We start from the raw sequence: 24,393 nt of genomic DNA, 5'->3' as shown, positions 1-24,393 counted from the left end.
GGCGTTTTGTGCTCTGCTGTGACCCTCATGTGGAATTGATTTCATCCCTTTTACTCTGGAGGGGAGTAGCTCCAGGCCTCACAGATAGTGAAGGGGGGACAGGGATTTGGACCCAGGCTTTATGTTCCAGAACCCAACTCACTTCCAACCTTTTCCTGGTTCCCTGTGTCATTTTTGAGTGGCCTTTAAAATCTTTACCTAATTGGCCTCTCGTCTGTTTTTACTGTTTGACTTCTTCCTACTCTGCCTAATATCTTTACAGTTTAATTTTCTCCTGTCCTACCTAACAGACCTGGAATTTCAGGTTGCTGAACCTCTTGGTCTTCCTTCCTCGAAGGTGTTGTGTGTCTGAACACATTTGTTCTGCAATATTGAATCCCTGCTGCTTTATCTGTCCTTCAAGGCCCAACTTACGTGACATCTCCTCTTGGGAGGGTTCCTGACTCTTGCTGAACACCCCTCTGCTCCTGCTCCTCAGTGAGCTGCTGCCCTGCTCCGGGAATGCCCCACGTGCACACTGCCTTATTTATGTTTATAGCAGTCATAAATGTGTATCCATATTTAAATAAACTGTAAGTTACAGTTACCAAGTTTCCCTTGATTCCTGTTCTCTGTCACTGAACTACATTCGTTACTACTAAGAAACTAATGTTGGCACCCTACTATTGACTAAATTTGGTACTTTTAATTCAGATTTCACCAGTTATTCCCCTGTGTTTTTTTCTATTCCATCCGAGACAGCACATATAGTCATTTCTCCCTGGTGTCCTGTGGTCTCTGATAGTTCTTAGTCTCTTCTTATCCTTGGTGAACTTGACAGTTTTGAGAAGCACCAGTAAGGTCTTTTGCAGAATGTCCCTGAGCTTGAGCTTTTGTCTGATGTTTTTCTTATGGTTAACCTAAAGCCATGGGTTTTGGGGAGGAGACCACAGAGGCCCTATGCAGGGCCTGTGATGGCAAGATGGCTGGCACTGGTGATGCTGGCCCTGATCGCCTGGCTGACAGTGGCAGCTGGGTCGTGACAGTAAAGGTACTTTCTGCTTTTCTGATACTCTTGTCTTTGGAAGCAGGGACCTATCACAGCCCCTAACTCAAGGTACAGTGGTGGTAAGCTAGAGAGGGGTATTATTGGCATAATTTATTTGGGATTCCTCTGTAAGGAAGATTTGCCTTTCCTCCCTTAAATCCTTCTTCAATCATTAAACCAACATAAATTCACTTATTTTATACTTTAGATTATAATACAATATTTTGTTATTTATTTTGTTTACAAGTTGTTCCAGCTGTGGTCTTTGGAAGCTCTTTCAGGCTGGTTCCTGTGTCCTTTCGACAAGCCCCCCTTCCCAGCCATTTCTCCAGGGAGTCTGTATTGGTCACTTTTCCACTACTCTGCTGAGACAGGCTGACTTTATAAAGAAAAGCTGTTTATTTAGCATGTAGTTTCAGAGGTTGGAAGTCTTAAGATCAGGTGGCCATACGTATTGATTTGACCTCTGGAGCAGATGCCATCATACTGGGAGTGTGTGTGTGTGCAAGAGGTCACACTGCCAGCCAGGAGGCCTGAGAGCTGTGTGGGGTCAGGTTTGCTCTTTATTTAACACCACCTGTGAGAACAGAATCAGGGATCCTAAACGTTTTATTCATTTATTTAAAAGGGAGAGAGAAGGCGATATACACACACACACGACATAGGAAAAGGTCTCCCTTCTGCTGGTTCATCCCTCAGATGCTACTAGAGAAGTACCCAGCCTCTAGTGATCCAAGGACCTCCCCTGTGCCTCACCTCTCCTACGGCTGCCCTGAGACCAAGCCTCCAGTGCACGAAGCTTTGGGGGCCAAGCTGCATCCAAACTGCAGCAAGGGCCTAGTGTTTTACTGAAGAGTGTATTAGAGGCCCGTGCCGCGGCTCACTAGGCTAATCCTCTGCCTAGCGGCGCCGGCACACCGGGTTCTAGTCCCGGTCGGGGCGTCGGATTCTGTTCCGGTTGCCCCTCTTCCAGTCTAGCTCTCTGCTGTGGCCAGGGAGTGCAGTGGAGGATGGCCCAAGTGGGCCCTGCACCCCATGGGAGACCAGGAGAAGACCTGGCTCCTGCCTTCGGATCAGCGTGGTGTGCCGGCCGTGGCGGCCATTGGAGGGTGAACCAGCAGCAAAAGGAAGACCTTTCTCTCTGTCTCTCTCTCTCTGTCCACTCTGCCTGTCAAAAAAAAAAAAAGTGTATTAGAAACCAAGATCTGCCCACTGGGTGTGCACGGTGTGCCTGGAGTGTCACTGCTTTTTTGCCTTTTGAGTAGTCAGAGCTGGGAAATACATGTATATGAACCCGAGTATGTGTTAGTTCTTTTTCTTTATATTAAGGGAAACATGAGTTCATACTGACATCTCCAGGTGCTTCATTTTAGCTGCCCTCTTTGCTAATCGGTAACTTTTCTCTCTCAGAAGCTTGGCTTCCACCGCCGCCATCCCTGTCTTGCTATACTGTGTGCATTGACTTTCCCCCCATCCCCTTCACTAGGCTTTTAGTATCTTGTATACAAAATCTTGAAAATGTAATGTATTTTACATAAAAATTCAGCATTTTAGCAAAATCAGTGTAAATAAATCCTGTTGTAGGCCGGCGCCGCGGCTCACTAGGCTAATCCTCCGCCTTGCGGCGCTGGCACACCGGGTTCTAGTCCTGGTCGGGGCGCCGGATTCTGTCCCGGTTGCCCCTCTTCCAGGCCAGCTCTCTGCTGTGGCCAGGGAGTGCAGTGGAGGATGGCCCAAGTGCTTGGGCCCTGCACCCCATGGGAGACCAGGAGAAGCACCTGGCTCCTGGCTTCGGATCAGCGCAGTGCGCCAGCCGCGGCGGCCATTGGAGGGTGAACCAATGGCAAAAGGAAGACCTTTCTCTCTGTCTCACTGTCCACTCTGCCTGTCAAAAAAAAAAAAATAAAATAAATAAATCCTGTTGTAAAGTTTGAAGGAAAACTTATAATTGCTTTATTATGTCAGCAATAGAATCATGCACTGCACAGTGGCGTTGTGGTTAGTGATGGGCCCCGGCGTTATGTTGCCCAGAGGTGCGTGGCTGTGCTGGTTTTAGTGTACAGCGATATTCACACAGCAGTGACAGCCCAGCAGTGCATTTCTCATAACATATCGCCATCATTAAGAACACATGACTGTGTATCTTCATTGTAGATGGTTTAGAAAATATGAAAAATGAGAAGAAAAGAAAGCATCTCTAATTCCCTAACCTAAGTCTAACACTTAATAACTTGGAATTTGTCACTTTAGAATTTGTTCTTCGTGTGTACATGTTCTACACATTTTTTACAAAAATTGTTCATACTTAACCCTACTGATTTATAATCTTTTTTTCTACTTAGTACAGCTGTATTTTTAAAAAAGATTTATTTATTTACTTGAAAGTCAGAGTTACACAGAGAGAGAAGGAGAGGCAGAGAAAGAGAGAGAGAGGTCTTCCATCTGCTGGTTCACTCCCCAGATGGCCGCAACGGCCGGAGCTGTGTCGATCCGGAGTCAGGAGCTTCTTCTGAGTTTCCCATGTGGTGCAGGGGCCCAAGGACTTGGGCCATCTTCTACTGCTTTCCCAGGCCACAGCAGAGAGCTGGATCGGCAGTGGAACAGCCAGGTCTCAAACCGGCGCCTACATGGGATGCCGGCACCACAGGCGGCCACCTCACCTGCTATGCCACAGCACCGGCTCCATACAGCTGTAATTTTTTTTTAACGAAGATTTTATCTGTTTATTTTGAAAGAGTTGGGGGAGAGGAGAGAGATAGAGAAAGAGAAAGAAAGATCTTTGATCCACCTGTTTATTCCCCAGATGGTTGCAACAAAAATTCTTCCAGTTCTCCCATGTGGGAATACTTGGGCCACTATCAGCTTCCTTCCCAAACCATTAGCGGGGAGCGGGATTGGAAGCAGAGCAGCCGGGACACGAACTGACACCCATAGGGCATGCTGACGTCACAGGTGGCGGCCTTACCACAGCACCGACTCCCAACTATATTTTTTAGAATAGGTGTGTCATATAGTTGTCATTGTAAGCCCTGATGAATATCTTCCTAGAGGGCTTGGTGTGCTGTTCTTATGGTTTCCTTTAGATGTATTCCTTTTTTTATATTTTTTAATTTATTTGACAGGTAGAGTTAGACAGTGAGAGAGAGAGACAGAGAGAAAGGTCTTGCTTCCGTTGGTTCATTCCCCAAATGGCTGCTGTGGCCAGCACTGCGCCGATCTGAAGCCAGGAGCCAGGTGCTTCCTCCTGGTCTCCCATGTGGGTGCAGGGCCCAAGCACTTGGGCCATCCTCCACTGCCCTCCCGGGCCACAGCAGAGAGCTGGACTAGAAGAGGAGCAACTGGGACTAATACCCAGCGCCTATATGGGATGTGAGCACCGCAGGCAGAGGATTAACCAAGTGAGCCACGGGGCCAGCCCCCTAGATGTATTCCTAAAAGGATTGCTGCATAAGTGGACTTCAGTATTTCTGGCGCATGTTTCTTGGGGTGAGCATTTTACATTGAGCATCTGGTTTTACATTACTCTCCTGGGAAGTGCTCTCAACACCCCGAGATCTTGCCTCCCTCCTTCAGGGTTGTGAATACATAGTTTTGTCTCTAGAGCCAGTCACTCACCCCTGTCATGTGATCCATTTACCTGCGTAGAGCATCGTGTCAAAGAACGCGCTGCAGTATCGGGGGAATTCCCAGCACGATGCCCAGGAGTTTCTGCTGTGGCTTTTGGACCGAGTTCACGAAGACCTCAATCACGCTGTGAAGCAGAGCGGCCAGCCCCCCGTGAAGGTGAGATGCGCCCTAGGTTGGGCAGTCAGCGGGTGTGGGGACGGTGGTTCTTCTCCCAGGCCTCCACTGAGGACTTGTGTGTGTGTTAATACTGTGATGATAATGGGTGAGAATAAAATTCAGTGGGTACTTAGAGGTCTTTTACCTGTTTACTTCACGAAACACGGGCCTCAGGAAACTTAGATTCCAGAAGGAGAGGAGTAACATCTGCTTGTCAAACTAAAGAGTTGCTTCCCTCATACAGCTTTTAAAGTTCTTTTTTTAAAAGATTTTATTTATTTGGTAGAGTTACAGACAGTGAGAGGGAGAGACAGACAGGTCTTCCATCCACTGGTTCACTCCCCAAATGGCTGCAATGGCCGGAACGGGGCCATTCCGGAGCCAAGAGTCTCCTCCAGGTCTCCCATGTGGGTTCAGGGTCTGAAGCACTTGGACCATCCTCCACTACTTTCCTAGGCCATCAACAGAGAGCTGGATTGGAAGAGGAGCAGCCAGGACTTGGACCGGCAGCCATATAGGATGCCAGCACCATAGGCGGAGGATTAACCTACTGCACCACAGCATCGGCCCCTAAAGTTCTTGATAATTCTGCTTTATACTGTAAATTTTTAATCTCTAGTTTTGTTAAATTGCTTCTCTGATTGAAGTTCTTTTTGTGCTAGACGCCCTGTACTGCTATATGTCTATGTGTCTGGCTAACTCCTATCAAACTGAGACATCTCAGGGTCAGACGCTGTGTCTCATATTTCTTTATATCCTAATGTCCTGTGCTCGTGGTGGTAACCAATGGTCAGGTGGAGGAACATGGAAGGGTTAAGGAAAGTGTGAAGCACAGTGTGACTAGGGCCGCAGTGAACAGCACAGCTCATAGATGCTAGAGAATCTAGGCTTGGGAAGAAGTGTATATCTCAGAGTGGTTGGGGTCATTTCCTGGAAGACCTGTGGGTGGGGGACTGGAAGTTGGAGGAAGATTGGACATCCTTTGGGGAGGGGAGCTGCCCAGCTGTGTGAACATGGTGCAGATGGATAAACATGGCAGAGTCTGAGGAGGTGAGTCCATGTGACCCACGAGCAGGTGCCCGTCACTGAAGCATCTGCACTTGATGGGTGGCTGTCAAGAAGGTCAGGGACACTTGTGACCTTTTAGGTTCATTTTCAGTCCAGAGTTGTCACTTCCGGTCTAACATCGTGCTTCCTTCTCTGTAGCCACCGTCAGAGACTGATATGCTGCCCGAGGGACCATCATTTCCTGTCTGCAGCACTTTCGTACAAGAGCTTTTTCAAGCCCAGTACAGGTGTGAGCACATGAAATGTTCCTTCTTTTGTTTACTAACCGTAGTTGTAGGTAATCTTAATGTGAATATCTTACATTTTTGTTTTTGAAGATCTTCTTTGACATGTCCTCATTGTCAGAAACAGAGCAACACCTTTGACCCTTTCCTCTGCATTTCGTTGCCAATTCCTCTGCCACATACCAGGTAAGAACAGATTCAGTGAAATGGAGTACATATTGTTGGTGTTCCTTTTCCACTGTAGGTTCTATCAGGTCTTCTCACTTATTTAGACAGATCACGGGATTAACGAGAAGTTGAATCCAGTCACTGTGAGCTCCTTACAGAAATCAGTGTGCAGGGTGGGCAGGTATACAAGGCGGGTAATGTTGGCATCTGGTTAGTTGGTCATCCACAGACCAACTGGGTAGGGGTAAGGTTGTTGGGTGACTTACAGATTGTCTAGAGACTTTACTGAGCTCTTTGAATGACCACTTTTATTTTCAACTGTTTTTCAAAATTTCCAGGAGTCAGGCTGTTTTAAAGAAAATACAAAGTCAAGTATGAATGTTATATGTATATATTTTTTAAAGATTTATTCTGAAAGAGTTAGAGATCTTCTATCTACTACATCATTCCTCAGATAACCGCAACAGCCAACTTTGGGCCGGGCTAAAGCCAGGAGCTTCATCTGAGCCTCCCACGTGGGTGGCTGGGGCCAAACATGTGGGCCATCTTCTGCTGCTTTTCTTGAGCAATGAGCAGGGAGCGGATTGGAAGTAGCCAGGACACAAAGCATAGGGGATGCCAGCATCGCAGGTGGTGGCTTTACCTGCTACGCCAAGACGCTGGCCCTAGATATTTTCTAGCTTTGTTTCATGAAGAATGCCCTTTCCAAAGCTCTCTTGATGATTGTTTGATAGTTCCACTTAGGGCCACGTGAAGTTTCCCCACGTGGCTTCTAAGTAAAAGTGTGGATTAGTTTCAATTTCTGTTGATTTCAGATCAGGTTTATTTTGCTTATTTTTTGGTGCAAATTTCTTTCACCAAAGTTAATTTATCTTTTAATTCCCTTTTTCTGTGAGCTTTTGGAAGTGCCCTCATGGTTGAGTTGAAATAGGTGACTAATGAGAGAACCTGGCTTTGATCTGTGCAGGCCCCTCTATGTCACTGTAGTGTATCAAGGGAAATGCTCTCACTGCATGAGGATCGGCGTGGCTGTGCCTCTGTCTGGGACTGTGGCCAGACTCCGGGAAGCAGTGTCCGTGGAAACAAAGATCCCCACTGATCAGGTAATGGGCCTGCTAAGACCAACTACACACGAGTCACTAACGTGTCGCTTTCTGTTCTCCTGGAATTTTTTAGAGTTCTCTGCCAAATGGTGTTAGAAATTTAAAACTAGTTACATCTAGTGTTGAGGAGGAAAAAAAAAAAAAAATCAAGACTCCAAAGAATAAAATGTATAGGAAAACTTTGCATGTTTCATTTAATTATTATATATCTTTAAAAGAAAAAGCTATGACTTTACACCAGAGCCTTCTTGTCGATTTGTTTATAAGAATAATTACCTAGCCACTCTTAAATCATTCTGATGAATGGTACATCCCTGTGGTATTAGATCACCAGGGAGGCTTAAAAATCCACAGAGGTGATGAGAGTGGAAGTCATCCTGCTGGTATGGTGTCCTGTCCATAGTACATGCTTAATGCGTTTTTGTTTTCTGATTAAAACTGGACCCCAGTCTCTTACCTCGTTTAGATAAGAGAAAGTTGTGTGCCTCCTTTGTGGGCACATCTTTGATAAGCATTATGTTTAAATTGACCAAAGGTACTCTTGACCTCTTTGTGACTTGATACAGTTTTGCATAGTTTTTACTCAGCAATTCACGTATGATTTTATTTGGAGGAACATTCCTTATGTAAGATTTACTAAGGAAAGATGGCTTAGTGGTTAAATAGCTTTCCCCAGATAGCTTCTGGAAAGCTGCTATGTAATCACTTGAATAATAAAGGTGTTTTGTGCTTTGGCCTCATGTGGCCTCGTTTGGGAAGTTCCCACAGTAAAACAAATACAGCCAGCAGTGTTGCCCCAAGACAGCAAATATCTCGTATTTTTGTAGGCCTTGTGCTGGCACGTTGATAAAATGTCATACCCTTCGTACCCTTCCTTCCTCTGAAGTAGCGCATTGATCCCTTTCCCCCTAAAGGACAAGTGGCGAGACAGGGAGGAACGGAGGCTTTGGCGGTGTCCAAGGCGAATCTGGTTGCATCTTTTAAGCTTCCAGTGCTATCTGGCTCTGCTTGCATGTGGTTTAAATTGGTGAAATAATTACAAGTTTGCTTTCACCCTCAGCTTGCTGGAAAGAGTGAATTACACTTGCATGTTCACTGCTAGAAAAACAACATGGCTGTTAAATTTATTAGAAGGAAATGTGCCAGGAACATTCTTCCTGGGCTATTTGTGGACCATGCAGCAGCCTCTTTCTCCGAGAATGTGAGTGCTGCGCAGGGGACCTTACACGTGTATAGTCCAGTCCTCCCCCTCCCTACCCCTTTGAGGGACACCAGAGACACCATGTGCCTTGCTGAGGGTCACAGGGCTGGTTGGTGGCAGGCTGGGACTGGAACCTCTTCATGGCCACCCCAGGGGTTTTTGGCTAGGATAGTAACGAAGTCTCTGAATGTCTCCATTGTTTCCTACTACCACCCCCCCACCCCCCGTCTTTCTATTGCATTGTAGAATACCCTGTCATTTCAGGAATAACAACTTAGAAAGTGAAAGTTTTAAGTATCTTAGTACTAAAGCTTGCTAGATTTGATGCTATGTTATATGATATTCAGGTTTTTTCTGTGCATATACTACATTTTGTAAAAAAAGTATTTTTATATATTGTTCTTTACCTTTTTATTTTCTCAGATCCTCCCAAGTCAGTGTACATATGGTGTCTTTAGAAGGTTTATGAAAAATTTGCTTTATTTTTTCATTTCATTTTCCACAAACTTTTTGAAGCTCCTCATAATATAGTGCTTTAATTCCAGTAATATATTCCATCAGTTACTGTTGTTTGACATTTGAGTTAATTTCAATTTTTTCTAAAACAAATATGCATGATTACTTGACATTTTTAACCTGAAAAGCTCTAAAATTTAACGATGTGGGAGAAAGGCTCCGAGTCAGATGTGGACTCTGTCCTGGCTGTGAGAGTGAAAGTTGCAGACCTGTAGACAGGTCTCACAGCTTCTTCCCATGGGAACGAAGTAAGGTTAGACTCTATAATCTCCTGGGTCTCTTCTCCCCCAGAGCTTAAAGAACTCTGGGTTCAGTGCCAGAGAGTTCTGCAATCAGAGCGTATTGTTACGTTATCCAGAGGACGCTGTGCTTCCAAGACTCTCATTCGAAGCACATGATGAGGGCTCTGTGAGATGTGTCCGAGCCCTCTCAGTCCCCTGCTGGTCTTGGTGAACTAGAGCAGTTCCGAGTAGAATTGGGAGACCAACTTGTATTGATGCCCAGCTGTTTACATTTTCCCCACTTTTAGATTGTGTTAACGGAAATGTACTATGATGGGTTCCATCGTTCCTTCTGTGATACAGATGACCTGGAAACAGTCCATGAAAGCGACTGCATTTTTGCCTTTGAGACTCCAGAAATATTTAGGCCTGAAGGAATTCTCAGTCAAAGAGGTAAATGAGCACCTGTTTCCATCATAGCACCTGGGTTTGCAGGTTGAACAACTATCTACCCTTTTATGTCTACTACACGATAGTGTCCGTTTCTTAAAAATTGTGATAGAGTACATATAACACATATCTTTTAAATAATGGTACAACTTTTATGGTAACGTGTTTCCCTAGAAAGACAGCTGTGACTGTTTTAGGCAAAGATAGGTCCATAGTTGGCCTAGCCCCTTGTGAGAGTTTAGTACTTGATTATATCTTGCCTTTACATGGCCTTTGCGGTGTCTTATGAAGGCACATAGGAAGGTAGACTGTCCCGTGGCTTTAAAAAAAATATTTTTAAAAATTTTGCTGCAGCTCTTATGTTTAATTTCTCAATTGTAAAATCTTTACTACAGGGAAGGGGTGGGGAATGTCCAGCTTGCAGGCTGCCCGAGGCCCACGGGATCATTTGGTCTGGCCGTGCCAAAGCGACTGCAGGAGAAATTTAATACATCTAGTTTTTAGGTTGATAATTTTGTATGGCCCTTGGCAGAAAGAAAGGTTCTCTAACCCTGCTATAGAGTTTTCTTGGTATTTGCTTTTAGGGAATGTGCATGCCACTCTTGACTGATATGGAGCAAAATGAACTAAAACTCTGGGCATTGCCAGTCCTTGTACTGCCTGCAGTTTGAGCTGTGACTGGGAGCTTAGCCTGTTTTTCCACTGTGCGTGGGAGGTGATGGGAACTATTGTGAGTTTGTGAGTTGTCAAGCAATTCAAAGTTTGTCCCTGGTTTTAGTGTTCCTAAAGGTTCTTTCTGGGTCCCCTTTTCTTTTTCCTCTACTGCAGTGGTTATTAATGCATCCAGTTTACCTGGGAACTGATTAGAAATGCAACTTCTAGGACCTCGCCCTAGACCAAGTGTCAGAGACACCCTGGGAGCGGGGCCCAGCAATCTGTTTTTAATAAGCCCCGTAGGTGATTTTGCAAACTAAAGTTTTGAGAACTATTGCTCTACCCAGGCTTATCAGTATTTTCTACTGCCATGATTTTAGAACTAAATTTCCCTACCAGCCTTCATTTTTCTTCTGGTTCTGTTTCCATTCCCTGACTTTGACCTGTCTACTGGAATTCTACTTAGAAGTCCCATGGGCGTCTTAAAAAAAAAACAAGAAGATTGATTTATTTGAGAGGTAGAACATCAGAGAGCGAGTGAACGAGAAAGAGAGAGAGATTGATTTTTCCATCCAGTGATTCGCTCCCACAATAGCCACAACACCAGGTGTGGTCCAAGCCGGAACCAGGAACTCTGTATGGGTCTCCCACATGAGTGGCAGGGACCCAGGCACGGGCTGTCATCTGCTGCCTTTGCAGGTGCATTAGCTGGATCAGAAAGCAGAGCACGTGGGACTTGAACCAGCCCTGTGAGATGGGATACCCACAAGCTGGCCCCTCACAGGCATCTTACTGCACTCAGCATTTCTTTCTTAAATGGGTTCTTCCCGTATTTCTTAGAGTGGAAAAAAAAAAAAAACCAAAAAACTAAGGAGATAGCAATTGTAATAAGGAAAAGAAAAACTTTTGGACTGAATAGGGTACTGAGACTGCAAGATAAAGTGGTTTCTGCCTGTAGGAAGAGATCGTGCCCCAGATTCCAGGAGGTAGAAATAGTATGCTTTAATATGACAGAAATAATGTATTTGAAGTTACGCACTGACATTAAAAGACACATACAAAGAACAATGACTTTAATGTCAGCAATTTTTAAAATTTGTGTTATATTCCCATTATGTAATATTGTTTGGGTTGTTCTGACCAGTGCTGTAAGACACAAAAAGCAGTGAGGAATCAATGTTGATTCAAGGTAGTTCTTGTTGGAGTAGTATTGGGAATTCTCTCTCTCTCTTGTTGTTTAGACATGAACTTAGAAACAGTCTGTTAAAAAGAGATGGAAGTAGAAGGGGATGGATGGAGAGGGGAGAGAGATTGTCTTTTGCTGCAGACTTTGACAGAACTCAGACCTTAGGAGATTACTGATTGCATCTAAGGGAACTTTAATTACCTTGATTTTATTAAATTTTTGTTTGGTCAATCATCAGTAATGGCTTGGAGACCTCTTTACAGTTTTGTTCTTAACACAGTCTGCATGGTAGAATTATCTGAGAATCTTAAAAAAAAAAAAAAAAAAAAAAAAAAACCTAAGAAAAACAGATGCCTGGAACCCTCCTTCGATCAGTTAAGTCAGTATTTCTGGAGGATGGGCCTGGACTTTTGTATTTAAAAAAAAAAAAAAAAGAAAAAAGATTTTAATATACTGCCCAAATTAACCACTGGTGAGGGGAAGAGGGAAGCACTACTTTCAATGCAATCTTCTCTTTTCCTGTTATTTAGTTTACAATTAAAAAGCTTATTTATCTATTTGCACTTTATTTTTAAAGCAGAGAGAGGGAGAAAGAGAGGAAGAGAGGGAGAGAGGATCTTCCATTTGCTGGCTCTCCCCACAAATGGGTGCAACAGCCAGGGCTGGCTCAGGCGGAAGCCTGGGTGGCAGAGGGCTTGGGCTAGCACCTGTGCCTCCCAGGGTGTGCATTAGCAGGAAGCCGGATCAGAAGCAGAGGATCAGGCTCTCTGATGTGGGATGTGGTGTCCCTAGTGATGTTTTAACTGTTCAATCAAATACCTGTCTCAATAGTTAACATTTTATGACTATTTTAATTAATTTATCCTTTTAAGGGTGAATTACAGAATAATATTTTCAAGTCTCCCTAATACTCTTTGGATTGGATTCTTAGTGTAGAATTAACTGGGAGAGGGTGTCTTTCCCACAGCACTGAGCCTTCTCCTTCATAAAAATGCTATCTCCACTTATTTATGCCTTTCATATTCCTGAGGAAGTTCTGTGACTTCTCCATCTAGATCACTTACGTGTCAAGGTTATTCATGTGTGCTTTGTTGCTATTGCGAGTAATAACCCTTCTTCCCTTGTTGTATATTTTCACCAGATATGCTGATTTTCAGGGAATTACTAATTTTTGCAGACATTTTTTAATAAGCATTCTAAAATCTTATCTGTTGGTTTTCTAGAGAATCACAAAATCAACAAATAGTGTTATTTTATCTCTTGCTGTCTGGTAGTTATTTTATCTTTATTTATTTATTTATTTTTATTATTATTATTTTTAATTTTTGACAGGCAGAGTGGACAGTGAGAGAGAGAGACAGAGAGAAAGGTCTTCCTTTTGCCGTTGGTTCACCCTCCAATGGCCGCTGCGGCCGGCGCACTGCGCTGTTCCGATGGCAGGAGCCAGGTGCTTCTCCTGGTCTCCCATGGGGTGCAGGGCCCAAGCACTTGGGCCATCCTCCACTGCACTCCCGGGCCACAGCAGAGAGCTGGCCTGGAAGAGGGGCAACCGGGACTAGAACCCGGTGTGCCGGCGTCGCAAGGCGGAGGATTAGCCTAGTGAGCCGCGGCGCCGGCCTTATCTTTATTTATTTTAAGATTTTATTTATTTATTTGAGAGGTAGAGCTATAGAGAGAGAGGCAGGGAGAGATGGAGAGAAAGGTGTTCCATCTGCTGGTTCATTCCCCAAATGGCTGCAACCGGCAGAGCCAGGCCATTCCGAAGCCAGGAACCAGGAGCTTCTTCCGGGTCTCCCACATGGGTATAGGGGCCCAAGGATTTGAGCCATCTTCCACTGCTTTCCCAGGCCATAGCAGGGAGCTGGATCAGAAGAGAAACAGCCAGGACATGAACCGGCGCCCATATGGGATGCTGGCACCGCCGGAAGAGGCTTAGCCTACTATGCCACAGCACTGGCCCCAGATATTTTTTTTTAAGCCTGGTTTTACTACATTTGTTAGAAACTATAGAACCTTGATGAATTACATTGATGATGGCCATTGCGTCCTTGTTTTATTTTTTGACTAATGAGCATTTCTCTCATTATACGTATTTGATGTGATATTGCTGTTGGTTTGGGATATCTATTATTTATGTTGATTTTTAAAAAAAATTTCTAGTGTACTAGGAAGAAAATAAGATTCTGGGAAGGCATTTGATAAACTACGTGACGGTGATGAGAATGATGGCATTTCCTGAGTGCTTTCTGTGTGCTAGCCAGTGTTCTATCTATTTCACGTGTCAGCTTCTCACAGGAACCCTGAGGTTGCTGCTGTTCCTCTTGTCACATTTCTGATGAGCAAACCTAAGGCACAACCAGGCTAACTGAGCCAGCCTGGCTGCAGAGCTTCCACCTTAGTCATCGTGCCAGAGGGCCTGACAGTTTCCCCATTTGTTTATTGATAGGATGACTTGATGTATATTGTCCTAGTGCTGAACCATTCTGAATTCCTTGGTTTGGTATGGTTGTTTTTTTTTTTTTTTAAGATTTTATTTATTTATTTGAGAGGTAGAGTTACATACAGTGAGAATGAGAGACAGAAAGGTCCTCCATCCGCTGGTTCACTCCCCAAATGGCCACAACAGCCGGAGCTGTGCCGATCCAAAGCCAGGAGCCAGGAGCTTCCTCCAGTCTCTCACACGGGTGCAGGGGCCCAAGGACCCAGCCATCTTCTACTGCTTTCCCAGGCCATAGCAGAGAGCTGGATTGGAAGAGGAGCAGCCAGGACTAGAACCGGCACCCCTATGGGATGCTGGCACCACAGACGGAGGATTAACCTACTGCACCACACGCCAGCCTCTCCTTTTTTATTTTTTATTTTTAAATTTATTTACTTATTTGAAAGGGTTATACAGAGAGAGGAGAGGCAGAGAGAGAGAGAGAGATCTCTTCCATCTGATAGTTCACTCACTAGTTGGCTGCAATGGCCGGAGCTGCGCCAATCCAAAGCCAGGAGCCAGGAGCCTCCTCCAGGTCTCCCACATGAGTACAGGGGTCCAAGGACTTGGGCCATCTTGTACTGCTTTCCCAGGCCATAACAGAGAGCTGGATTGGAAAAGGAACAGCCAGGTCTTGAACCGGCACCCATATGTGATGCCGGGGCTTCAGGCTAGGGTGTTAACCCTCTGTGCCACAGCGACGGCCCCCTTTTTTTTTTTTTTAACTAAAAAGTTTTTTGATTTGAAAGGCAGACTGAGAGTGGGTGTCAGACGGAGCTCCCATCCGCTGGCCCTCCCTCTTCACATGCCCACAATAGCTGAGGTTGGGCCAGGGCTGGGGGCACAGTGCAGAGCTCCAGCTTGGGTGGCAGGAACCCTGTTCCTTGAGCTCTCACCGCTGTCTCCCAGGCAGTGCATTAGTAGAAAGCTGGAGTCAGGAGCTGGCACTTAGGACCGAACTCAGGCACGGGTGGTATGGGGTGTGGGTGCCTTAAACCACTAGACTAAACGCCCCTCCCGGTGTTTCTTTTAACATTGTATTTTGAGGAGTGTTTTCCAAGTGGATCTGCTAATTTTCTCATTTAGTTTTTAGCAGGATCTTGTGTGTTATTTAACAGAGGCTTGTTGAGCTTTTATGTAAGTGATTATCTTCAAGACCATCTTGCTCTCTGAGTGCTCCTTACCACCCTTGTTTTATGGATATAAAGTCTCCTTGTGGTTATAAGTTAGTTCCACACATTTTAGCTGCTGATTTTTCTGTTTATTTTCATGGGTTAAGTACTACTGCCACACTTTTTTGATTGTTGGATTTAGGCATTATCTATTGACTCTGTACTGAGGCAGGTGTGGATTTAGCCCTTTCTTCCTCCTATCCTCCTGGTGCTCCCCACCACCCTCCCAGCACAGGGCCATCATGATTTGGACTTGGATGATATTTAGTGTCTATGTTATTCTGTGTCAGGAACTTCAGTTTCCTGTGTATCTGTTTTCCCTGGAGCTGATAATTTTCTTTACTGACTTATTTATTTGTGTAGTGCTCTGTGCATTTTCAGTAACTTGTTCCCCAACCTTGTGATCAGTTGTCTGAAGGTATTGAGAGAGGTTAAGCATTCTGTTGGCTTAGTCTCCACGTGTTCCCATTGGGAACTTGTTCCCAACATTGTGATCAGTTGTCTGAAGGTATTGAGAGAGGTTAAGCATTCTGTTGGCTTAGTCTGCACATGTTCCCACTGGGACATGGGAACGCCCTCTGTGGCTGGTACGTGGAGCTGTCCTCCCAGGACTGCTCTCCTCCATCCCACATCCTCTAGGAGCTAAGAAAGGGTGCGTGGGAGATAAATTGAGAATTAGAAAATGTCTCTAGTCTGCCTCTGGCTGAATTGGCCTGGGGTCAGGGATAGTATTCTAGGTTGTATAATTTTCCTTCATAGTTTTTCTTCAGAATTTTAGAGGCATTGTTCTGTTACCGTTTATAGCCCAGCTGAGAAGGCTGAAGCCATTGTCTTCTAGTCTGTTGTTTGTGGCCATTCTTTTCTCTGTGGGAGCCCTTAGGACCTTCTCTTTATTGTAAGTATTTTGAAATTTCCTAACAGTGTGCCCAGGAGCCCGTCTTTGCTCCGCCTCGCTTTTGCTGGTTGCTCTGTGGACCGTTTGAAAAGAGAATTTGTGCCCTTTAGTACCAGGAAAGGTTCTTAAATTGTTTACTTTATGGTTTCTTCTCTGTTTTGCTTTGGTTTTTCCTTTCAAACGCCTGTCATTTGAATGATGGAATTCGTGGGTCGGTCCTCCAATTTTCTTTTTCCCTCTATCTTTTATTTCACTTTGCTTTTTTCTCTTAGTGCACTGTTTCCAGGTTCAAACCTGTTGTAGTATGCATCCCTGTTTCATTTTTCATGGCTGTATGTTATTCCTTTGTAGGAATGTATCACATTCTGTTTACCTGTCCGTTTAGTGATAGGCATTTGCGTTTCCACCTTTTGGCTATTGTGAATCATGCTGCTGTGAACATTGGTGGATAAGTATTTGTTTGACTACTACCTGTTTTTAGTTCTTTTGGGCATTTGTGTGGGATGGAATTGCGAGATCATATCATCATTCTATGTGTAACTTTTAAGGAAACTGCCTGTTTTCTCACAGCACTGTGTTGTTCTGCATTCCCATCAGCAGTGTGTGAGGGTTCAGTTTCTCCACATCTTTGCCAACGTTTATTTTCCATCTTTTGGGTTCCATCCATTGTAGTGGGTATGAAAGGTTACCTCCTTGTGGATTTGATTTGCGCTTCTGTAAGGGATAAATGATGTTGAACATTTTTTTTTCTTCTGCCTATTGTCCATTTATATATTCTCTTTGCAGAAATATCTATTCAAATATTTTGCCCATTTTTAAATTGTGTTGCCTTTGTGGTTGAGTTGTAAGAATTTTTTGTAAGTATGTAAATGTAATACTAGACCCTTATTCCATATATGATTTGCAGATATTTTATTCCATTCTGTGAGTTGTCTTTTTAGTTTTTGGTAGTGTCCTTTGGTGAAAATTTTTATATTTTTTGTTGCTATGATTTTGTATCATAGTCAATTTTTTTTTTGAGAGACAGAGAGCAAGCTCCCATCTGTAGGTTCACTGCCCAAATCCTGCAATGGCCAGGACTGGGGCAGGCTGAAGGTGGGAATCGGGAACTCAGTTCAGGTCTCCCACGAGGGTGGCAGGGGCCCAGATACTTGAGCCATCACCTGCTGTTTCCTTGGCTGCATGTTAACAGGAAGCTGAAAATGAGAGTAGAGCTGTTACATGAACCCAGGCACTCTGATGGGGGTGTGGGTATCTCAACCACTATGCCACATGTCTACTCCTAGTGTTAGATTTTAAGAATCCATTACCAAATCCAAGATCGTAAAGTTTTACTCTTGCTCTTAGATATGGGTTGTTTGATACATTTCAGGTTTTTTTATCTGGTGTGATATAGGGCCTCAACTCCATTCTTTTTGCATGTACGTATTTGATTGTCCCAGTACCGTTTGTTGAACAAATTATTCTTTTCTCATTTTTGAATGCTCTTGCGTCCTTTAATACCTCTTTTATTTTCTCCACTACTTCCAGAGGCTCTGGGCCTTCTATCTTCTGATCCTTGGGAGGATTCTGTGTATTGGGTTTGTCAGTTTGTTGAGTGCCAGTTTAGGATTCAGTCTACTCATATTTACATTGTTACTGTTTTCTATCAGATCTCTTATTTGAGTTTTGTCTTCCTGATGTTGCATTTTCATGCATATACTTTTCTTTGCCTAAATTATTTCCTGATTTTATCGCATTACAATAAGAAATAACCGGCCATCAACCTTGTTCAGAAAGCCTTTCCCTCCTTCCCCACTCCGGGCTGCTAACTCCTGCTCTCCTATCTTTCATTCATGGTGTCAGCAAATCTTTTGTACCAGCCTGTTGTGAAGAAATGATCTGTTCTCTTCTGTCCTTTCCAGAACACTGAAATTCTCTAGAGTTGGGTTACTTTTTACTTCATCTTTCTGCACTAAACAGTTCAGTACGGTTTCTAATACATAGCAGGAACTCAGCTAAACATTTAGCTCAGTTGAACGTTTGTTCAGCTGGAAATTTCCCCAAATTTCCTTATGCACCCACACTGCTTAGGGTTAACACGAATTTTCTATTCCTAAGTGAATTTGGTGACTCCAGATTCTCGCCGGGGAGTGCCTTTGTCGGAAGAGGAGACCACTACTGAGTGTGTGTGAGTCTGTGCTTTGCTCACTCAGATCAGTCTGCCGCTCTCCCCGCTTCAGGAATGAGGGAGCTGAGATTTGGGTCACTGAGTAGCCGGCCCTCGGGCACCCAGCTGGTCACAGACAGGTCCTCAGTTTGCACAGAGCTTCGTCTCTGTGCAGTCAGATGACATCCTTCATCTTACTAGAAATCCTGGAAGAGGCCCTCCCCACCCTTCCTTCTGCCAGGAAGCTGGGAAATGAGGTCATTCATTGTCTCCAATTCAGACTTCTGTTATTTTTTAATTTTTTCATGCCCGAATTTAAAATGGTTGTAAAGTGAAATCTCCTATTACTTGTGTGTGTTTAAGCTTAAGTACTCCCTTCAGTCACTTACTAAGGCTTCAGTTTTCCTTATTTCTAATTTCTCTATATGTGTCTTTTTAACTCTTTGGAATTTATTTAGGTATAAACTATGTACTTGTTATTTTAAATTGCTATCGTGCTGATCTGTCCCAATAGGTTCTGCAGTTCCTATTAATGGATAGTCAGCTTATTGCCAGAATTCTGCTAGGCCTGTTGTTGTGTAAACCATTATATTTCTTACCCGTGTTGTAATTATGATTATGGGGGTGTTGGGAAGGCCTCTTTTCTTCTGCTCTCCAGTTGGGGAGTCATTTTCTTGAGCTGAACTTTGAAAGGATTGAAGAAGTGAGCAGGTACGTAGCAGGCACTGCTCAGTCCCCACTAAGTGCAGGTCTTGTGCTAGGTGCTGAATTGCTGGCTAGCCCTGACTGACAGGGGCATTTCTGAAGACCTGTTTGACACATAGCTTTGTCCATTTTCCTGCGGGCTGATCTAGTGTAGTCGATGGTCTCAAAGTTGGCATGTTTTCATGGCTCTGGGTCCAGCCGGTGGAGTTTGTTTTGTTTCTGCAAGTCTGGCTCTTTAATCGTGGAGAGAATGCTGCCGTTGGAACGTTGACGACCATTCTGCATGTTCTCGTCTTCAGTTACTTCTTTGATTGCTGGTGGCGTGGCTTCACTTGGAATATAGTTTGGTGGATCATCTTGACAGACTTTCTCAAACTGTATCTAACATTCACTGAAGAGCAGAGTTTTAATTTTCAGCTTTTAAGATAAGGCTAGTTTAAAGGAAATAAAGAAGGATAAAGAAATTATCTTCATGGCTAGATAAGTTATCTCACTGTAGACTGTTCATTTGTCCTGCTGCAGTTTCTATTACACAATGACAATTTCTTTTCTCTGTGGGTAAATTTCTTTGTAATGAATGAATGAAAAGAATTTCAAAGAGATGTTTTTACTTCAAAGAGTTGTTGTTATTCCATTTCAGGAATTCACTTAAACAACAATCTAAACCACTTGAAATTTGGCTTGGATCATCACAGACTGTCTTCCCCTACACAAACAGCAGCAAAGCAAGGGAAAATGGATTTGCCCAGCACAAGAGCAGGAAGCGACAAGATTGTTCTGCTGGTGTGTAACCGGGCCTGCACTGGGCAGCAGGGGAAAAGGTAAAAACAACTGATTTCACAGTAATTACTGAGCTTTTAAAAACCGATATTTTTAGATGTTTTGAATAGCAGGGGTGAAAAGTTCTGACTTTTAATAGCTAAGTTTTGATTCTGGTGTTTAGAAAGAACATGTGTGTTAAGTTGAGCTGATTTGAGGGGTTGGAAAGGGGAGAGTATAAAATTGGTCTAATAGAATCTGAGTTGCAGAGGTTCTTAAAGCTCACCTTGTTTTTAAAGGCTCATTTCATATATGTATTTTAAGTTCAGGCTCCTCTGGGGACTCTAGATCTATTTTTTGTAAAAATTTATTTAAGGGACCAGTGCTGTGACATAGCAGGTAAAGCTACCGCCTGTGATGCTAACATCCTATATAGGTGCCAGCTCAAGTACCGGCTGCTCCACTTCTGAGCCAGCTCCTTTCTGATGGCCTGGGAAAGCAGCAGAAGATGGCTTAAGTGCTTGGGCCCCTGCACCCACATAGGAGACCTGGGAGAAGCTTCTGGTTCCTGGCTTTGGATCAGTTCAGCTCCATCCATTGTGGCCATTTGGGGAGTGAACCATTGAATAGAAGATTCTCTCTCACTCTCTCTCTCACTTGAGAGATTTATTTACTTGAGAGGCAGAGTTACAGAGAGAGGTCTTCCATCTACTGGTTCTCTCCCCAAATGGCCGCCAAGGCTGGAGCTGAGCTGTTCCAAAGCCAGGAGCCAGGGTTTCTTCCAGGTCTCCCACAAGGATATAGGAACCCAAGCACATAGGCCATCTTCTGCTGCTTTCCCAGGCCATCGCAGAGAGCTGGATCAGAAGTGGAGCATCTGGGGCTAGAACCAGCACCCATGTAGGATGCTGGCACCACAGGTGGAGGCTTAGCCCACTATGCTACAGTGCTGGCCCCTCTATATTTTTCTTTTCTTTTCTCTTTTTTTAGGAATTTTTTTTTTTTTGACAGGCAGAGTTAGTGAGAGAGAGACAGAGAGAAAGGTCTTCCTTCCGTTGGTTCACCCCCCAAATGGCCACTACGGCCAGCCCTGTGCCGATCTGAAGCCAGGAGATTCTTCCTTGTCTCCCATGCGGGTGCAGGGCCCAACCACTTGGGCCATCCTTCACTGCCCTCCCGGGCTGCAGCAGAGAGCTGGACTGGAAGAGGAGCAACCGGGACTAGAACTCAGGGTGCTAGTGCCGCAGGCAGAGGATTAGCCTAGTGAGCTGTGGCTCCAGCCCTATTTTATTTATTTGAAAGAAGAGTTACAGAGAGAGGCAGAGGAGAGAGAGCAGTCCTCCATTCCACTGGTTCACTCTACAAATGGCCACAATGGCCAGAGCTCAGCCGATCCGAAGCCAGGAGCCAGGAGCCTCCTCTGGATTCCACGTGGGTGCAGGAGCCCAAGGACTTGGGCTGGATCAGAAGTAGAGCAGCCAGGACTCGAACCGGTGCCCATATGGGATGCTGGTACTGCAGGCTGGGGCTTTAACCAGCTGTGCCACAGCTCCCCCCCGCCCATATTTCTGACACTTGTGTCAGGATAGTTTTTCTGTTTGCCTCTTAGGATGTTTTTTGAACTCAGCTCCTTGGGAGGTAAATAATACCATTGTAAAGTATGTTGATATGTGTATCTATGATACTCATGATTAGACACTTCAGTATGTCCGGGTTCTAAACACTGGGGATACAGCAGTGAACAGGATAAACAGGGTCTCTGTCCCTTGGGAGCTTAGCTTAACTTACTCCTCCTTAGCACAGACCAGGTAAAAACAAGCGAACACTTTGGACTTTAGGCAGTTGTTGCCATGATGAAGACACTCAGACAGCATTTGGCCTAGAAGTCACATCCCATACGGGAATGCCTGGGTTTGAGTTCTGGCTCAACTCTCAGTGCCAGCTTCCAGCAGATGATGGCTCAAGTGGTTGAGTCCCTGCATGATGTGGCTGACCTGGGTTGAGTTCCCAGCTCTCAGCTTCGGCCTGGTTCCATCTTGGCTGTTGGAGTCATTAGAGGAGAGAATCAGCTGATGGGAGTGATCTCATGAGCTCGGGCTGGGGCTCCCTCCCCCTCTCCCCATGTCCCTGTCTTCCCCACCCTCCTTCCCTCAAATCAATCAAAACAAAGAAAACAGCAAGAATGATTGAGTATGATGGTAGAGAAGCAAGACTGTGTGAGCAAAGCAGGTCAGAAGAGGCATCCTGAGGAGGCTGCCCTGAGTGGTGCCCCGGGAGGAGGAGCTGGGAGCTGTGTGACTGTGGAGGGCGAGGATCCCGGGCAGAGGGAATACCTGGAGTGAGCAGTGAGACTAGATGGCGCCTGGCTTGTTTAAAGCCCTGGAGGAGTGGCAGCTCAGTGTGTTTGTGTGAAATAAAGAACTGGCTGTGTCCTCTTCAAGATGCTCGATGTTTTACAGAAAATAGAATCGGGTGATTGGGGTCTGTTCTCAGTGTTTCAGACCCTGGCAGCTCTCAGCAGACGGGTTCCCTGTTGAGTCCTCCTGTGAGTCCACAGTTTGCTGGCTGTTAGGAACACGTTTCTTGTGATGTCAGCGTTTCTACTTCAGCCAAGGCCTGTGTCAGAGTTCATCCTTAGATTAGTGGATTGTTCATTCACTCCTCCATTCAGTATCTGCAATTTTTGAAGCATTGACTGTTGAGGCCACTAAATAAATAATCACCATTCTTGCTGTCAGAGCACTCACAGCGGAGGTGTAAACAGTCACTAGGCAACCTGGACGGCTCAGAGCCGTTAGAGCTGTGGCGCCCACGGGAGCACGGCGCCAGGCTGCATCCTGGAGAAGGAACCTCCACTGGATCTTCCTGTGGCGGAGTAGGTGATGGCCCAGAAGACGTGGGGGAGGGGTGGCCCACGTGGAGGGAATTGCCTGCCCCAAAACCTGGACGTGTGGGAGTCGGACACCTGCAGGAACAGCAGATAGGTCTGAATGACTGGGTGGTAGGTGAGAGGTGCGGCTAGGCTCGTGGTCTCCCCCTTTGACTGCATATTAAAACCTCTGGGGTGTGCCTAAGGAAATTCTCATTCCACACTGACTTTGAAGACTCTCTAGAGACTGGATTTGGGCCCCATTGCTCCCTGAAGCTTCCTTGGTGATTTCAGGGCACAGAATTGCCTCTGATTCTTTAGGACATAGGAACATGGCAGAGCCCAGACAGTTTCCGGCAGGCCACCTGCTTGCCAGGGCCTCTCGTGTTTTCAGAGATGACCAGGATGTGGCTGCTGCCTCTTGGATCTTCCAACCCTAAATAATCCTCTGGGACCCATACGGGAGGCCGACGTCCCAAGTGCTGGCTTGGCCCACAGCCCCACATGCCTGCCACTTGTTGTAGGTTTGACCCCTGTGGTTTGCCAGACTCGTGTCCACTCTCATCACCTATTCCGTCCCCTTGGTTGTAGCATCAAACTTCCCTAGAAGCTATTTGGGTGCACGAGCTATTAAATTCCACTTAGAAATCCAAGCTGTTCTTCTGACTTTTTCACCATCTCTTTATGAGAGCTACCATTAAATTTCCTGTGTTTTCACTTTGAAAACTCTTCCTGAAACCAAGTATATTGTGATTCCACTTTGAAAGATGAAGAGCAAGGGAGTGGGAGTGGGCATTTAGGCTAGCAGTTAAGATGCCCACGTCCCACATTGGAGAGCCCAGCTTTAGTTCCCGGCTCCGGCTGCGGCTCCAGCTCCGGCTCCTGATCCCCGCTTCCTGCCAGTGCAGACCCTGTGAGGCGGCAGTGATGGCTCAAGTAATTGGTTCCCATCACTTACGAGGGAGAGATCTGGATTGAGTTCCTGGTTTCTGACACTGACGCTGGCCCGGCTCTGGCTTTTGGGGAATGAACCAAGGGCTGGGAGTTTTCTTTCCCTCTCTCTCTGCATCCCAGACTAGAAAAACAAAAAGAAATAAGGGATTACATCATTGGAAAATAGCCATACTTTTAAGGTGACTACAAAATCTATGTGTGCTAGGTTTGGACTGCCTTTCATGCTGCACCTGGAGAAGACGGTAGCATGGGACCTTCTGCAGAAGGAAATCCTGGAGAAGATGAAGTATTTCTTGAGGCCCACAGTTTGCATTCAGGTTGGTAAGCACTTTGATATTCTAGCAGAGCATGCATGTATTCCCAGGAGAGACAGTCGTTGCCATGAAATTTGGATTTACTGTGGTCAGATTTTCAAGGCTGGGAACGTATCCCTCATTGTAGGAAAGGGGCTGGCCACTCAAGCTTTTCCTTGAACTGCTGTGTGATCCTTTATAGAGTATTTATCTAATAACGTTTAGTACATGATCATTCTGGAAAGGTTTTAGTAGCGCATCTATCTATATATCTTTACAATTATTGCTAGTATATTATGGTGTCCGTGGAAGAGTGTTCAGTTAATGTTCCGTGAAAGCCATGCGTTACTTGTCTCACATAATGCGTGATATGCAAAGTGCATTTGGATCAGTCATACTTAAAGTATTAGAGTGGCTCAGCAACCCAATAGAATGTTACAGAGATGCGTCTCGTGAAGTGAGCAGCTCACTAGACCTCTCCTCCGTGTTTCAATTGCCCCGTGAGATGTGCCCTCGA

The 24,393-nt window shown here is 45.1% G+C and overlaps 1 protein-coding gene across 2 annotated transcripts in view; it reads left to right on the top strand.

Annotated features, from left to right (window-relative positions):
* USP31 (ubiquitin specific peptidase 31) overlaps positions 1–24,393 on the top strand; it is an 88,699-nt gene that overhangs the window by 35,376 nt on the left and 28,930 nt on the right. For both annotated transcript variants that reach the window (XM_062181018.1, XM_062181017.1), the window contains exons 2-8: positions 4,673–4,810; positions 6,017–6,105; positions 6,196–6,288; positions 7,238–7,373; positions 9,620–9,764; positions 19,642–19,822; positions 23,789–23,900. In XM_062181018.1, the coding sequence (XP_062037002.1) occupies positions 4,673–4,810; positions 6,017–6,105; positions 6,196–6,288; positions 7,238–7,373; positions 9,620–9,764; positions 19,642–19,822; positions 23,789–23,900 (894 nt within the window). The remainder of the gene's footprint in view (positions 1–4,672; positions 4,811–6,016; positions 6,106–6,195; positions 6,289–7,237; positions 7,374–9,619; positions 9,765–19,641; positions 19,823–23,788; positions 23,901–24,393) is intronic.

Source organism: Lepus europaeus, chromosome 21, assembly GCF_033115175.1.
Source record: "Lepus europaeus isolate LE1 chromosome 21, mLepTim1.pri, whole genome shotgun sequence".
In the NCBI taxonomy this organism is placed as follows: Eukaryota; Metazoa; Chordata; class Mammalia; order Lagomorpha; family Leporidae; genus Lepus; species Lepus europaeus.
This window is presented reverse-complemented; position numbering and strand designations above follow the sequence as displayed.